This window comes from Pezoporus occidentalis, unplaced genomic scaffold, assembly GCF_034315485.1.
Source record: "Pezoporus occidentalis ecotype Australia unplaced genomic scaffold, CSIRO_AGI_Poc_V1 ctg88, whole genome shotgun sequence".
In the NCBI taxonomy this organism is placed as follows: Eukaryota; Metazoa; Chordata; class Aves; order Psittaciformes; family Psittacidae; genus Pezoporus; species Pezoporus occidentalis.
Window position 1 is genome coordinate 1,246,277 of NW_026916242.1, and position 15,218 is coordinate 1,261,494.

General features: G+C 52.1%; 1 protein-coding gene across 2 annotated transcripts in view; it reads right to left on the reverse strand.

Annotated features, from left to right (window-relative positions):
* The window catches only part of GAD1 (glutamate decarboxylase 1), a 33,671-nt gene extending 19,107 nt beyond the window's left edge, over positions 1–14,564 (reverse strand). Inside the window, exons 1-6 of one of the 2 annotated variants that reach the window (XM_062604786.1) lie at positions 14,008–14,564; positions 12,706–12,843; positions 10,773–10,835; positions 5,869–6,018; positions 4,898–5,140; positions 2,831–2,921 (exon numbers count right to left, since the gene is read on the reverse strand). In XM_062604786.1, coding sequence (XP_062460770.1) covers positions 2,831–2,921; positions 4,898–5,140; positions 5,869–6,018; positions 10,773–10,835; positions 12,706–12,775 — 617 coding nt within the window. In that variant the 5' untranslated portion in view covers positions 12,776–12,843; positions 14,008–14,564. Of the gene's footprint in view, positions 1–2,830; positions 2,922–4,897; positions 5,141–5,868; positions 6,019–10,772; positions 10,836–12,705; positions 12,844–13,132; positions 13,155–14,007 lie in introns of those variants that run through there. The other variant, XM_062604787.1, reaches the window with a different exon arrangement.
* Positions 14,565–15,218: the final 654 nt, after the last annotated feature.

Sequence of the window (15,218 nt, forward strand, 5' to 3'; positions counted from 1 at the left end):
AAACATAAAGTATTTTACATCATTTTCTTATGTTACATCTTAATAAGCACAAATGCTTTATACTGAAAACACCAACATAATGTTCTCAGCTCAGCTAACAGTGGGCATAGAGAACTTCCACATAATATTGCTTTCTAACTCAGCTGACTGCTGCATGGTGAGCAAATGCCCTGGACTACAGATCCCTAGAGCTGGGTGAATAACAGCAACTTAGGAAATTTCCACCCTGAAGGGCTTCTGATTAGTGATTGAGCTATAAATAGCACATTGATACATTATTTCCAAGTCAATGGGGGAAGCTTATTATGTTTTATTTAATGTATTATCTTCACAGTGACATTTAAGTAACATTCCCTAATGCAATTAAAAAACAGAGTACAGGTGTTTTGAGTACTCAAAACATATATTTTTAATTGTTCATTAATGTTTTAAGTAATGCTTATGGGTAGAAAGAAAAAAAGGCAAATGGATAATATTCCCTACCATAATCCAGTGTTAATGTTACTTACTTGTGTTAAATGAAAAAGGGTACAACAGTTTCTAGGTAAAGGTCAGAACTTGCTTTTCTGTGCTGGAACAGTGGTCAAAACAAATAATATGTTTCCCAGAGCTCACAGAGATGATTTGGCTATTTTTAATAACCTTCTCTGTCAGTTCTTAGAATCATATTTTACGACATCTTGCTTTAATCTTACTTGCAATTACTGTGTTATTTAAAATCATATCGTGTTGACCTTGGTTTGCTGAAAAAAAAAAGAGAGGATGCATTAAGAGGTAAAAGAGGCTGCGTGGAGACTTCAGCAGCCTTCCAGTATCTGAAGGGGGCCTATAAGGATGCTGGGGAAGGTCTTTTCATTAAGGGACTGTAGTGGTAGGACAAGGGGTAACGGGTTAAAACTTAAACAGGGGAAGTTAGATTGGATATAAGGAAAAATTGTTTACTGTTAGGGTGGTGAGGCACTGGAAGAGGTTGCCCAAAGAAGTGATAAATGCTTCATCCCTGGCAGTGTTCAAGGCCAGGTTGGACAGAGCCTTGAGCGGCAAGGTCTAGTGTGAGGTGTCCCAGCACATGGTAGGGGTGGTTGGAACTAGATGACCTTAAGGTTCCTTCCAACCCTAACTAGTCAACGATTCTATGATTATATTGCATTGGCTATACCTCATACAAGCAAACAGATACTTGATTTTCATACTCTAGAGAAGCATTTTTAAGATACATGCAAGATAAGTATAAATGTATCAGAAACCAGCTTTACAACACTAGCTATTTATCAGTTCACTTTTTAAACCAAACCGGAAAAAGTGACCTCATTTTAAAAAGAGAAGTTACTCTTCAGAAGTGCGTTCAATTTTCTTAATAATGATGTCAATATTTCATAATACAACCACAGTCTGCCATGTAGCTGAGTTCCATTATGTACTATTGGATTTGTACAATTGATTACAAAAGGATAACTAAGCTAGGATGACTAAGTCAAAAAAAAAGGGGCTTGCAAAAAGTGACATGCCCTGAAGTATGTTTTAGTCATGGAGGGACAATATATAATCAGTTTTCTTTTAGAAATATAATCAGATTTGTTTTCACACTTTAAAGCACTTTGCAAAACTTGTTTTACAATTACAATATATATTGCCGGGGTTTCTTCCCAATCAACTTTTAAATCTGAATATCCCATACCAATTTTTAGTGACCAGAGAACTAACTGAGAAGAGGATTATGAAGAGCAAGCTAGTTTTGGCTGGAGGACCTTCTGTATTTTTTTTATATTGCTATTGTCACAAAACAAGCACAGCTTATCATCTACACAGAGCTGCTAGTAATCAACTATATTTAATGAACCTTATACTTATGGATGGGCCAGTGACAATATTATTGTCCTCCCCATCTGCAGATACTTTTCCTGTGTTCAGCCAATTAGCAACAAACAATACAGAGACAGCTTTAGAGTTAAAACACATCCAATACAGGACTAAAACAGAGCAATCTGTTACCTGACCAAGTATTTGGACTCTGATCATATTTTTTAGCATGTACAAATATAATTAAATATATAAATAAAAACTGGCTAGGTTTTTTTGTGTTTGGTGGTGTGGGTTTTTTTTTTAATTACACTCTGCAAAAAATCAGCATAATACATTACATTTACATCTAGCTTTCATTCATTTTGAGGTCAAGAAAAATTAGGGAAAGTTTCTGAGACTCATAAAATCATATAATGGTTTGGCTTGGAAGGGCTCTTAGAGATCATCTAGTTCCAAACACCCCTGCCATGAGCAGGGATACCTTTGACTAGACCAGGTTGTTCTAGGCCTCATTATTATGTTCTAGATGTAAAATTTAACTTTTTAATACTTCCATTTATCTATTTATATACAATTTTAATAAATCTTAGACTAGTTCCTTCATTATCATCAAATCAATTTTCAATGGTACATTTTAAATCCTTTTGAAGACACCCAGAAGCTGCAGAATTACTCTAGTCTAGAGACAAAGCTTTAACAAGAAATCAGGAAAGAATAAAGAAGATTGGTCCAATAGAAGAAAAATCATTTCATGTGATTATATTAGAATCATTATATTTAACTTACCATGTGTTCTGGGATATTTGCATTTCTGTTGATCAGAAATGTGAAACCGCTCACCTTTATTGAACAGTTTTCACTGCATTGCTGCCACATTAAGAAAAATAGGAGATGCTTTTATTGAAGACGCAGCAACTGTCACTTACAGAAGAAAATCACACAGGTCTGTGACAATGCACATCTACCATGCTAGCTGGCAGCCCCAGCGAGCACAGCTCAAAGACGCTGACAAGAAGATACTGCTTACATGTTCGTATTAGCAGTCGATGTCAGCCACTCCCCGGCCAGGCCAATGATGTCCAGCCCTGTGGAGAGCTGATTGAAAAAGCGAGGATGACCTGCAAACAGAATTGAGAGCAACTTAGAGCAACTCCACCGGTAAATGTCAGGTTTCAGAGTTAAAGCGTCCAACCATTCTGACACAAACGATAGCTTTGCAGTTGTGACACACTCGTAGCGAGGTTTTCAAAACAAGTCCTGCTTACGGGGAGACAGTTAACGGTCTTGTTCCGAACTTGAAAAGCCACTTGGGCAGGAGCTCCTGTATGGAATCATTAGCGTTTAAATTAAAAGACAGCACCCAGGAGCCGACTGAGCCCGTGAACACCTTCAGAACCCGTGCAAGGGCTAGCCCAACTCCAGAGCCGCCCGTCCCGACCGGGAAATCGAGCTGTCAGAGGGAGACAAGCGGAGGGTGTATTTGGAAGTGACAGTTTGCGGGGGCTGGGATCATTTGCATCTGAATAGGGAGAAATGGGAAGTCTCAGAGCTGGTACAGAGGCTGCCTGGTACAGGAGGGGTGCGGAGGAGCCGGTCCCCTGCTGAGCCTTAGAGGGGAGGAGGAAACTGTCATGATTTAGCCCTCGCCTCAGCTCTCTTGGGAAACGACATGCAGATGACATGCTGGGGACAGCCCAGTCCGAGCGCGGGGTCAGCGCTCGACGCCCGGAGGGACCCTGTCACGTCGCATCTGGCTCATCATGGGGAACATCAGCATCATTTGACATAAAGAAATAAATGCAATTCTGCTCCCAGCGATGTCAGAAGGGACTTTTGGAAGCGTGAGCCTGCCGGCGCTGCCACGTCCCGGCGCAACCTGAACGGGATGTTGCCAAGGAAACTGTGGGACATGGGGAGGACGGGGGGAAGCGGCCAGGCTGCTCTTATCCCGGGAGCCAAGCAGTTCAGGGCTGGTCCCACAGATACCACTTCCCTCCCTCACCATGACACGCAGTTTGGGAAGTTGACATTTCGCTGACACCCCCAAAGCCGTCAACGAGCCTGCCGTCTCTTGAGGCTGGGCAGCAGACTCAGGTCCGCTGGCTTCAGGGGGAGATTAGCCCGGACAGAGAACGTGAGCCCGGGAAGCCAGGGTGTGTGTCCTGGGCCATCACACGGCCCGGGCAGCTCTCCTTTAAAGCTGCACCAGGGGCTGCTTTGAACAGAGCTTATGAGAGACCGGACACCTGTACCTCAGCTCCGGGGGATGGGTCCGGCCAGCCCCAAGAAAGTTCCAGGGAACAGATATCGGGATAAGCCACAACTGCCTGGCCAGAGGCGGGCAAACAAAAGCCTACCGCTACAGCTCCCAAGCAGCACTTGCCGAGCCGAGCAGCGCCGAAGAGGGCAGCTCGCCGGGCAGAGCTCAGCAGCCCTCAGGCGCTGGAGCAGGACTGAGGAGGGCAGACACAGCCTCCACTCCGTTACCGCTCCAATTCCCGACATGCTTGGTTAGGGCTTTTTGCCAGCCGAGCTTTTTGCTAATATATGATTAAACATTTCAGGCCCAAGAACCTGAAAGAGCACAGACTTTGCTCTAGAGCCCGGCTCACCCAGCGAAAGATTATAAAGGGGCATTTCTATCTGATTCAGAAACACCTGGACTTGGGGGGCTCCTGGCTAATGGGCTGAAATCCACAGGGTTCCTTTTATTGATGATTCCTAACATTCCAGTCTATTTTTCATTAAATGTCTCGTGAACATAACTGCAAATTCAGTGTCATTTATGCCCTCATTTACCTAATGATATTGCTCCCCAGAGATACAGACAGCTCGCATTTCATCAAGTGAAAGAGATTACATCTTAAAAACTTGTTTCTGGGCTCTGCAAACAGCACTGAGCCCTGGTCACCGGGGATGGATGGAGTATCAGTAACTTCAGTTTCTGAGCAGAGACCTTTTCAAGCGCCTGCAGACAGCCCTGGGCCTGAGCCTCCAAGGAGGCAGAGTCGAAGGCATGGAGAGAATGCGGGCTCCCTTTACTGTGGGCCAGAGAAAAGCCCCTGGAGAGGCTGTCCAGCGTGAGAAAACCTACCTGTCCTCACTCCGTATTTCAGCGTGTCCCGGCAGTCCACCAGGATCTGCTCCAGGGACTCCGGGTTGTCCGACAGCTCTAAATTGAAGCCCTCCATGCCCTCCAGGAGCTGGTGCGGGTGGTGGAAGTCCAGCACTTTGGTGGATCTATCAAATGTCTTCCTCACGTAGTTGAGGAGGATGTCCACAACCTCCAGCAGGAACTGCATGGTCTGTTCCTCGCCATTCTTGGAGGGCAGCAAATCTACGGGATAAACCAGCTGTCAGCGCCTGCTTTGGGAGCGAGAGCTGGAGATGAAACTGCCTCTGCCCCCTGCAGGATTTCCAGGACCTGGGTGGCAGCCGCGGCCCCTACGCGGGCTGTAGCGGGGCGGGCGCTTTGCCCCGCTCCTTCCCCGGTGAAAAGAAACACGCCGCTGTCCCGGCGTGCTGCCCCTGTCCGCGGTGGGGAAGGGTGAGCCCAGGCTGCCTACGGGAAGAGCCGGTGCACCTCCGAAGCACCCTGGCAAGAGTATGCCCTGCAATGCTACCTCTGTGAGGGGGGCAAAAGCACCCAAACCCCAACTGCCCTTCTCCTGCACCGCTTCCCCCCGCCACCCGCGAAGGGATCCGTTTCACTTCCCCACCCTCCTGGTCCAGTTCCAGCAATCACAGTCGGCTTCCCTGCTATTTTACTGAGGAGGAAGCACAATATTAAACGACTCTCCTCCCGGAGGCTAGATCTGGAATGACCCCAGAGGAACAGCTGGAGCTGAGCTGCGAGAGATCAGCTCCAATAACGGGAAACTGCATTTCAAGAAACGTTTACACATCTCCAGGGCGGCTGTCAGCAAACAGGCGCCCAGAGCCTCATTCAAAAACAGCCAGGCTAAATCACGGGCTGCACCTGGCTACGCTTCCAAGGGAGGTGAGGACAGACTGCTAAGGGACGTGCCTGAGCTGGAGCAAGCAGAAACTGTGAGGAGTGTTTACCTCTGGCATACAAATTGGAGAAGTCTGTCTCGGTGCGCCGGAACCTGGATTCCTTCTCACACGCCAGAAGGCTCTTGGAGGACTGCCTTTCCTTCAGAGAGCTGACGATCCGGCTCTTGTCTTCCAGGCTGTTGGTCCTTTGCAGGAACCCTACATTGTTATTGCAAGGTGCACAGGTCAGAGTTTTCTCACTTCCTAACATGTCTGGAAATACCCAAAGCTCGCTAGACAACGTTTCTAAGCGGTGTTGGCTCTGAATCTGACTAACGAGGTCAGGAATAAGAGTATTTATGGGGATTATTTGCCTCAAGGAGGGAGAGCTCAAAATGCCATCAACTGCAAAAACGCAGCCATGCAAAAAAAACCATTTTCGTCATTTAGTGCAGTGGTAAATTCTTATTAAGTCGATCAGACAGATTCCACTTCAGTAACCAGCCACTGGAAGAGAGTTCAGGATGAGTCAATGCTATTTCAGCCTGCAGGCGAAGTTTATGGACCTAACAGGGGCAATGATGTATGATTAAAATCAGGGACACTTTCAGTTCTCATCGTGCACTCACGCACAAAAGGCAGGAGAAGGAACAGCCATTCCGGAGCAGCCGCCCTGAGAGCGCCAGAGCTCTGTGCGGCACTCACCAACACCACTTCCCCGCTATCCGTACCTACCGGCACGTGCCCAGGAGACACGGATTTTCCACCTGGAAAGATGCTGTGGTACAAAGACCGATCACGCCCGAGGGGCCAGGAGCTCCACTCTCACCGGAGACGCAGCCCTGGCGCCCAGGAGGCGATCACAACTGCTGTTGTATGTGCAGCGGCAAAAATAAATCCCTTCACCCCCAGAAATAGGGCGGTGGGCGCCACGCAAGGCTTGTGGAGAGTAACGAGACCAGACCACTTTTAACAAGGCAGGGAGAACATTTCGTTTTCAGCATATGACCCATTAAACCCATGCCCATTAAAGAATGCATAGCGTCGGGCTTTTCTTTATGAACGAAGGCATCGGATTTTGACTTCCCGGGCTGCAGCGAGCGTGCCTGAACGTGTGGAGGAGACAGAACGGCAGCGCCAGCCTCCTTTTTCCTTATAAAACAAGTAGCAACTGAAAGCAACGCTCGTCGCCGCTGGGGACATTTGCCAGAGAACTTCACGAGGAAGGAAACCAACGCCGTAACTCCGTTCACCCTCTTCCCGCGATGCTGTTTCTCTCCAGCACACTCTGATTCCCAACCAAACGCTCCAACCTTCCGGAGCCCCGACAGCGACCCGGGGCTGCGGACCTCCGCAGCCGGACACTGAGCTGCTGGGCCCATGTCCCTACTCAAAAGGGAGTCCAAATGCGTCTCCGGGAGGGCAATTCACAGGCAGGTTTGTCAAGCCCAATCTTTCAGTGAACGTTCCACATTTTGCCTTTAAGTATTGATCTACTGATTAGTTTCTTTTTACGATGCATTTAGGAATACGACTTACAATAAAAACTCTCTTCTTGCGTGTTGAGCAGGTGTCTAGGATCGATTACGTTTGTTACTGCTTTAACGGCCCTTGAAGTGACCACTAGCTCCAACAGCTAGGAGGACCGGGTGCTAGGGAAGCAGGTTCGGTCTAGACTGAATTCCGGCAGGATCCTCTTGCCCCAGCTCCTGTGGCTTCAATTGGCTTTTTCCATTTGTCTTTTAGGCTCCAGCAGGCGATGCTCAGCGTGAAGAATTATAGAAGAGACCACCACAAGCACAGGAGAGCTCCCCGCCGCGCAACCGCTGCCCTTCTCGGCGCGCAGACAAGCATCCTTCGGAGGCTTCGGTGGAAAAGGAGCGTGTAGCTCCTCGGTAACAGAGAACTGCTGCAGCTGCCTCCGGTTCGGCCTCAGAAAGGCCGGGGCTTCGCTGAAGGGTCTGGCCTAACCAGAGCCACACCAAGGAGGCAGCGGTGGCAGCACGCTGGGCCACTGAGCTCATCCCTCGCCCAAAAGACTTAGCGGCGGTTCTTCCCTCGGGGTCTCCCGGCCCCATTATTATGTACAGACGTCGGCGGGATCAGCTGGGGCTCGGAGCGGCTTCACACGGGACCCATCAGACCGCGGATGTGCGCGCCCGACAGTGGGGCGTCTCCAGAGCCCTGAAGGAGGAACTTGCTGCCGTCCGGCACCGGCTTGCTCGACCATGGATAATATGTGCTCCCCCAGGTCCCTCGGCCACATCAGTACCTCAGGGACCTGGAGGCTCCGGTACATGCGGAGCCCGGCGAGGACCTTCCTGTTCCTGGCTTTTCCCCTGAGATAGAGGCCGCTTCCCAGCGCAGACCCGCGCCCGGCTGTGGGGCAGCGCTGCAGTCCGCCCTCTTGGGATGGGATCCCCGACTGCCGCGGCAATCGCCTTCATCCGTATCCCACGTGAAAAGTAAGGTCAGTGTAGGAGAGATCTACCAAGTAGCAGCTCCTGAAACAGCAACCGCGCTGCTTGTCCTGTAGCAGCGGGGAGCGCAGCCTTTCCCGGAAGCCTCCATCTCCCGCAGGAGCTCCAAAGAGAGGAATTCTTAGCGATCCGCTTTAAGAGGCCGAGTTTTTAAAAGCCGACTGAAACAGGCTGGTGAGGAGGTTTCTCGGTCTTCAGCGTGACCACAAATCCGGCGTGACTTCAGTTCAGCCTCGCAACTCTGCGGGGGCGCCGAGCCAGCTTCCGCGGCAGGAATGGGCCCGCCCGGCGCCGGTGCACGTCGGTGGCAGCTGCAGGAGACCCCGGTGCCCTCAGCGTCGTAAATCCGACTGACTCCGCAGAGGAGCCGAGTTTCTAAGCTACATGGCTGCTTTTGAAATCCCTCTTCCTGCGTTGCTCGCTTCAGCCGGGAACCATCAGCTGCCCGGGCCGAGCAGCTGAAGACGCACCTGAGCAGTTTTACTACTTCCAGTATTTCCACTGCCGCCGAACACATGCCAGCAGGATTGGTCCAAAGAGCAGCAATAGTTGTTGGGGTGGGAGTGAAAGGTGTAGCGAGCAACTCCAGGCACAGGGGGAAACCTGGCCGTACTTCGCGTGCTGTGACAGTTCATTAAACCCCTTTAAAATATGTTTCCTTTTAAGCGGATGTGCAGAGACGAGCAGCGTGGGGGTGTGGCAGCGGCTGGGTTCTTTCTAGACAGTGGCCTTCAACCAGAAAGTAAAAAAGCTAATCAAATCTGTCAGTTCGAGAAGAATTTACACCTTGGATATGTAATTACCGAAAACGTCAACCCCCTAATATACAACACAGGTGGAAGAACGGACTCATTGTTCAAGACCTGCCTTGTCGCTGAGCTCAACCCTTATTTAGTTTAAAATGAATCGATTTCTGTGTGATACACACAGCAAGAACAATTCCGAGGCGCCTGATTTACTATAGTTTTGTGGCTGAGCCATATTTAAGGTCCTGAATGATGCCTTATGAAAGATAAGGACGAGGGGATATCTGTAATAGTCAAACGTCAACTGGTTTAGCATGTTTAATTAGGGTTCCTGGCAACCTTAATGCTTGTCTCATCTATTTACCAAAGGCAACCTTCCCTCTCTGTGAAGGTGTTACAGATTCAAGTGGGAGGGCTCAGACGAGCGAATCCAGTGGTCGCGACCGAATGTGATCATTCTCAATACACAATCACTAATGTGCGTACTCTTCGCGCAAAACAGCGGGGGAAAAAAAAACCACAACAGCCAGCAAGGGAAACCAGAGCCAAACCCACAGCAGCCCTGCTTGTTTTGAACTCCATCACACTGCTTCTACTACACTCAGATCCAAAATGGTGGGATATTTCATTTGCAGTGTATTTGAGTCCACCGGGCGAAACCGCTCTGTCCCTCCATAACCCTGGTAGTCTAGCAACACGGAACAAGCCTAACGGTGCGTTACTTTATCAGTTCTGCTTGCCGGGCTAAATTAAAACGATGATGAAAAAGCCCATCGCTACAGCCACTGACTAGGCTGGTAGTGAAACGGTCCATTAAACCCGGATCAGGAGCTATTTATAGAACTTAGCCACTACTCGTTAATGTCGCCTGCGGGTACCAATGAAATCGCTAATAGACACAGGGCTAAACATTCCCAGCCTGGTTCTTTTCCAGTCCAAACTTCCAGGTAACAAAATGTTTAGCGAATGAGCTTCGACTCAGGCACGTAGGGCAAGAGGTTTAAATATATCTTGGCTTCGAAAAAAGGCCCGTTTCTCCCACGGACTAATTTCCCACCCCCCAAAAGAGAATGGGAAATAATCGCTATTCATAAGGGGCAAGGGCTACGCGGAACAATTCTGCCCGTCACAAACTGAAGATTTGACTGTCTCTGAAAGTGAAGGCGCTACTGAGAAATCTGAAGACAGCTTGTTATCTGCAAATGAATCTCTTGCTATAACGTTGCGATCTGATTGTGCATTTGTTTTCCTTCCTGCATTTCAGTGTCTGCGCGCTGACTGGCTGCCAGCGCTATCTTACCAGCACAGCAAGCTGACGAATTGCTCTTTAATAAGGCTCTCAATCTTTTTCCCCCAGGAGATCCGTATTTTCCAGTCAGATAAGGCTGAAAAATTTCAGACAGCGAGGGGCAGCCAAACCCCCGGCTTGTTCCTCGCCGCCAGCCTCCCCGACGGGCCCTGCCCTTCCCCCGCCCCAGGCTGGCTCCTGCACATACACACACAGAGGAGGGGTGGCGGGGTCCGCAGCCAAACCTCCTGTGGCGGACAAGGAAGCCCTCGGCCAAAGCAAATCCAAAGAGGGGAACGGCGGCCGGTGCCAGCGGCGGGGCCCGGGCCTCCGTGCGGCCGGCAGGGGGCGCTCGAGCCCGGTCACCGGCGCTGCCCCGACCCGAGGAGGGAGGACCGCGGGCCCCTGCGCGAAGCACGGCGGGGTGGGTTCCGTACGGCGAGGCACGGGCGGACTTACCGCATATCTTCAGCCCGATCTTCCTGGTGCACCCATGAGCCACACCGCACCATGAGTCGTAAGCTGGAAGAGAAGACAGAATCGTTCCGCTGGGGCGTCCGCCCCCGCCCCTCCGTGAGGAACGGCTGCTTCCAAGCTTGGCGGCGCCGGAGCGTGCCGGACGCGGGGCAGCTGAGGCTCAGCTGACAGCGAGGTGACAGGCTGGCCCGCCGAAACGAGAGGGAAAGGCACCCGGGACCTGAGCATCTAATAATTTACTGGCGGGGCTCCAGGGAACTGGCAGCTTAAAATAAAGTGGCGTGAAATGGGGTCACTAAAGAGTTCAGGAATTAATTGGGTGAAAAATAGTATTTGACTACATGATCGGACTTGCATGACTAAACCTCGGACGGACTGACGAGCCGTCGACGGCAGCTCCAGGGATGCTCCCGGCCGGGCCCCTCCTCCGGAGAGCTCTATGCTCCGCGATCCGGCCCGGGCATCGGTGTGGCTGCCCCGGGGCCAGCAGCCCTTCTCCCGTGGGCCCTGCATGGCCGTGGAAAAGCCGCCGAGAGGCTCCTGGGAGGGGGCAGCGCCGGTGTGGCAGTCACGTCCCGGTCGGCCCCAGCCCAGACTGGGAGAAGTGGGTGGCGAAGGTCGGGGATGAGATGGAGGAGCGTCGGTCACGGCACAAGGCACAACCAAACCTCTTCGGGCCCTCGCCTGCAGCCCTGGGGCAGCAGCGGGGTTGGCAGGGGCAGCCGTGGGGTCGGCGGTGGCCGCAGCGGAGCAGAGAGGGCTGCCGGGGCGTGTGTGTGGTGTCGCTGACGGGGTCCAGGAGCCGAGGGAGCGCCAGGGCGTGAAAGGGGACGACACAGAGGGGCTGGGCAGGGGCCGGGCAGCCGGGGCGGGCGGCTGCCGAGTCCCCGGCGGGGGTGGGGGGGAGGAACGGGCAGGCCGGGCGGATGAGCCCTCTCGGCTGGGCGCTGCTCCCCCAGAGGCGGGGAGCCAGGGCGGGTAGGTAGGGCAGGGCAGGGCAGGGTGGGGTGGGGAGCTGCTCCCAGCTGCGATCTCCTGTTTAGACGCGTTGCATTTAATTCGATTTCTGTGTGTGACACCTCAAGCCGACGGCAGCGGTGCCCGACACCCCGCCCGGAACAAGACCTGTGCTGCCTTTCGCCCCCTCCTTCGCTCCTTCCAGCTGCAGAATAATGACCATAACGGCCCCTATGCTCATGCCTCATAGCCCTTTCAGGGTAAAAGCTATTCCCCGCTTTGCTGTGCCTGACAACCTCTCATACTGCTGCCCGCTCTTTGTCTCCGAGGCTTTATAGCGTCGAGCTTCTTTTTTTCTTTATTTTCAGTAGGCGACGGTCTGAATTGCCTGGCGGGGCTATAAACCGATTCTCTATCCACCTGCAGCAGCCTCTGCTTCCCACTCACACCTCAATAACTCAAGGCGAATTCGAAGCAATTAGGAACAAAAGGCTTTGAAAAGCTACAATTAGCATCCAAATTTCGCTTGATTACAGGCTTCAGCGTAGGCTGAAAGGAAGCTGCAGCATTAGCATTTATAAAATATAAGGGGGGGAACAGCCGCTTTAAGCCACTTCGCCCTTTAACTCATTCTTTTCTCCACAACCTCCCTTACAACATCCTGATTTGCCATCTGGGGGGTTCATTTTACAGTTTAGATCTCTCAAATGTGTCTGTAAGATAAAGGCAGAGCTGGCCGTAGAGGTGGGCTTTTCCTTCCAGCGTGTTATCCGCCACACCAACCTCTCCCTCTCCCACCAGGAAGATGGTTTCTTTGTGTAGAACACTTTCCGCACCTTGCTGAAGGGCACAGAAAGGGGCTTCGCGGATTTATCGTTTTGTTTCGAAATTGGTCTTTCCCAGCCTAGGTGGAGGAAACCTCCAAAACACTTTAAACGAGGAAAATATTTAAACCTACTTGTGGGTCGTAAGTTAGTCGGGGCGGGGTCCGGAGCGTCGTTGGAGGACGAGGGAGCGGAGGAAGCCATCCCTTCAGTAAAGAACCAGTCCCCGGAGCCCAGGTTTCCTCGGATATTCCTTCGAGGGATGGGATTTGCTGGAAGGAGGAAAAGGGAGGTTTAGAAGTCTGATCGCCCGCAGAACCACACCGGAGTCCCGTCCGGGGGCAGGCGGGCGGTGGTCTGCAACCCAGCCTCAGCCGCGCAGGTCCCGGGCGGGGGTGGGACGGGAAGGAGAAATGCCTCGACAGCCTCAAGAGCCAACCCGTCTCTCCTCTGGATGCCGAGGCGCTCCCCCCACACACCCCAGCCTGAATGACGGATTTAGCAGAGCATGAAGTCTATCGCAATTATATCGCTAGCCGCCGAGCAAAGCAATTATCTGACTCGCGTCAGACGGAGACCAATGTGCAAAGCGGGCTTCGAAATCACCTGCCCAAACGACCTACAGTCCCAAACGGAGCCCGTTTCTGTGTGTTACCATCCGAGCCCCAGACACACGCCTGGCTAAACATTCAGGGAATACTGTCAGATACACCTCTGCCACCACAAATGCGTGTTTTGCCCAGGTCCAACAGCAGGCATCACACAAATGTGTATTTGCACACGCATGTTTCAGCAAACGGGGACAAGCCCAAGCTTCAGCACTAAACAGCGCTCGTTCGCGCTGCTTTCAGCGGCATAAATGGCAGGAGGAGGCATGTCTGTCTGGGGAAGGAGGGTGCTGGACCAGTCCTCGCTCCTAGCCAGATGTTCAGATCTTCCCTGGCCGACACCGCATTCCAATAACCAATACAGGGTCACTGATAGAAATTTGACGGGTCAGCGCCCCGCTCGCCTCTTTGTCCTCGCAGCTACCTGCGATTTGGTTTATTCCCCTTGTACAGAAAATGAAGGTTGCGGTAACGAACGAACGCTTCCTTTGTTAGCTTTTTCCAAGTCGGTAGCTAGGGATTCATTTCCATTGCTGGGCGGATTTACGCCCGCGTGTAAACGCAACGGATCAGTGATTCCAATGGAAAAGAGGTATTTCACTTTTGTAATAAAACCACAAAGCAGAAGAGATTCTCTAGACAATGCCTGGAAGTGAAGTAACAGGTTAACACAACGTCTAAGGCTCTGGCTGTCTTAAAATACCCGTTATCCCTCTGTAGGTATGACAGCAACCAAAACCGATTTTAGGAAAAAGAAAAAAAGCTCCAGATTCTCAAAGAGGTTCCCAAAGGTCTGAAAAAATAGGATGCTGTTTAGAGGAGACTTACCGAGGGCGCGAGCTGACACTGGTACTGTGGGAGCCCAGGCAGGCAGGATGACTCCAGCCTGAGAGCGACCCGCTGCTTATAAACTCAGCCAGACACGACGTCGGAATACCAATCGTGCCGCGGAATTTAATGCGAGATGACCTTTTTTTCCAGAAGTGCTCGGATTTGCTTTTTTAAAAGCGTGAATCGCCGGTTGATCTGCTGCGACGCAGGCATGAGTCACAGAGCTGCCGCCACCCCCTCCGCCCCGCTCCGCACCAGGGCAGGGGACCGGCTGGGGCGGGGAGGGACGACCCACCGCACCCCGTCTGCTTCGCTCCGCGACGGTGGGGCTGCCCAGAGGCGGCGGGGAGGCCACCCGGGCACCCCGGGCAGGGGCTTCTGCCGGCAAGTCCCCCGCCGAGTCCCTTGTGCGGCCGGCGCTGGGGGCTCTTCCTCGCTAGCGTTCGCGTGACCCGGGGTCACCGGCTGTTAACAGGCGGCAGAGCACCGCGCACCTCAGCGTACCGGCAGAGGGGCCGAACCACCTCCCCGACCGTCCTTGCGGCCCCGTGCGGCTCCCCTCAGCCACAGATGAGCCAGGAGGGGTCCGTGACAACGGCAGCTTAGCAACTCCCCCTCCCCGGTGCCGAGGGCTCTATGTGCCCTGCCGGTCACCCCGCCGGTTCTCTCGGACAGCTCACCCCCGCTTGTCCCCCCCCCGCCGGCTGACAGCAGCGCCCTCGCCCCGGTGTCCGCCAGAGGGTGGCATAGGCCCGGGCACGGCTGCAGGGAACACCTGGGTTTCCGAGGCCTGCCCTCGGTGAGGCCCTTAGCTTACCATTTTATACAAGACACCCTCTTGCTACGAGAAACCGAGAAACATTAAGACGTTTTGTTTTGTACCCCCGACAACTCCAGATCTGTGTTTCTCCATCCCACTCCCCGGAAATGCTTTGCCAACATTGAAGTGGCAACAGTGATGCTACATTTCAGCATGTTGTGGTAGCTACGCAGATGACTAGATCAAACCCTTCTCACAAAGATGGCATGCAAGGGGCTGGGAGGAATCTGCAGTGAGATGGGAGGAGGAGAAAAAACCTGATGGAGCAGGAGAGTTTCATCCCATGTTGGGGGTGCTGGGCAGTGCAATGAGCAGCAGGGATGTGTCCTTCTTGAAGGACTCGAAGAAAAACCCCTTTTGGAAAGGAGACCAGCCAACTGACAGCACT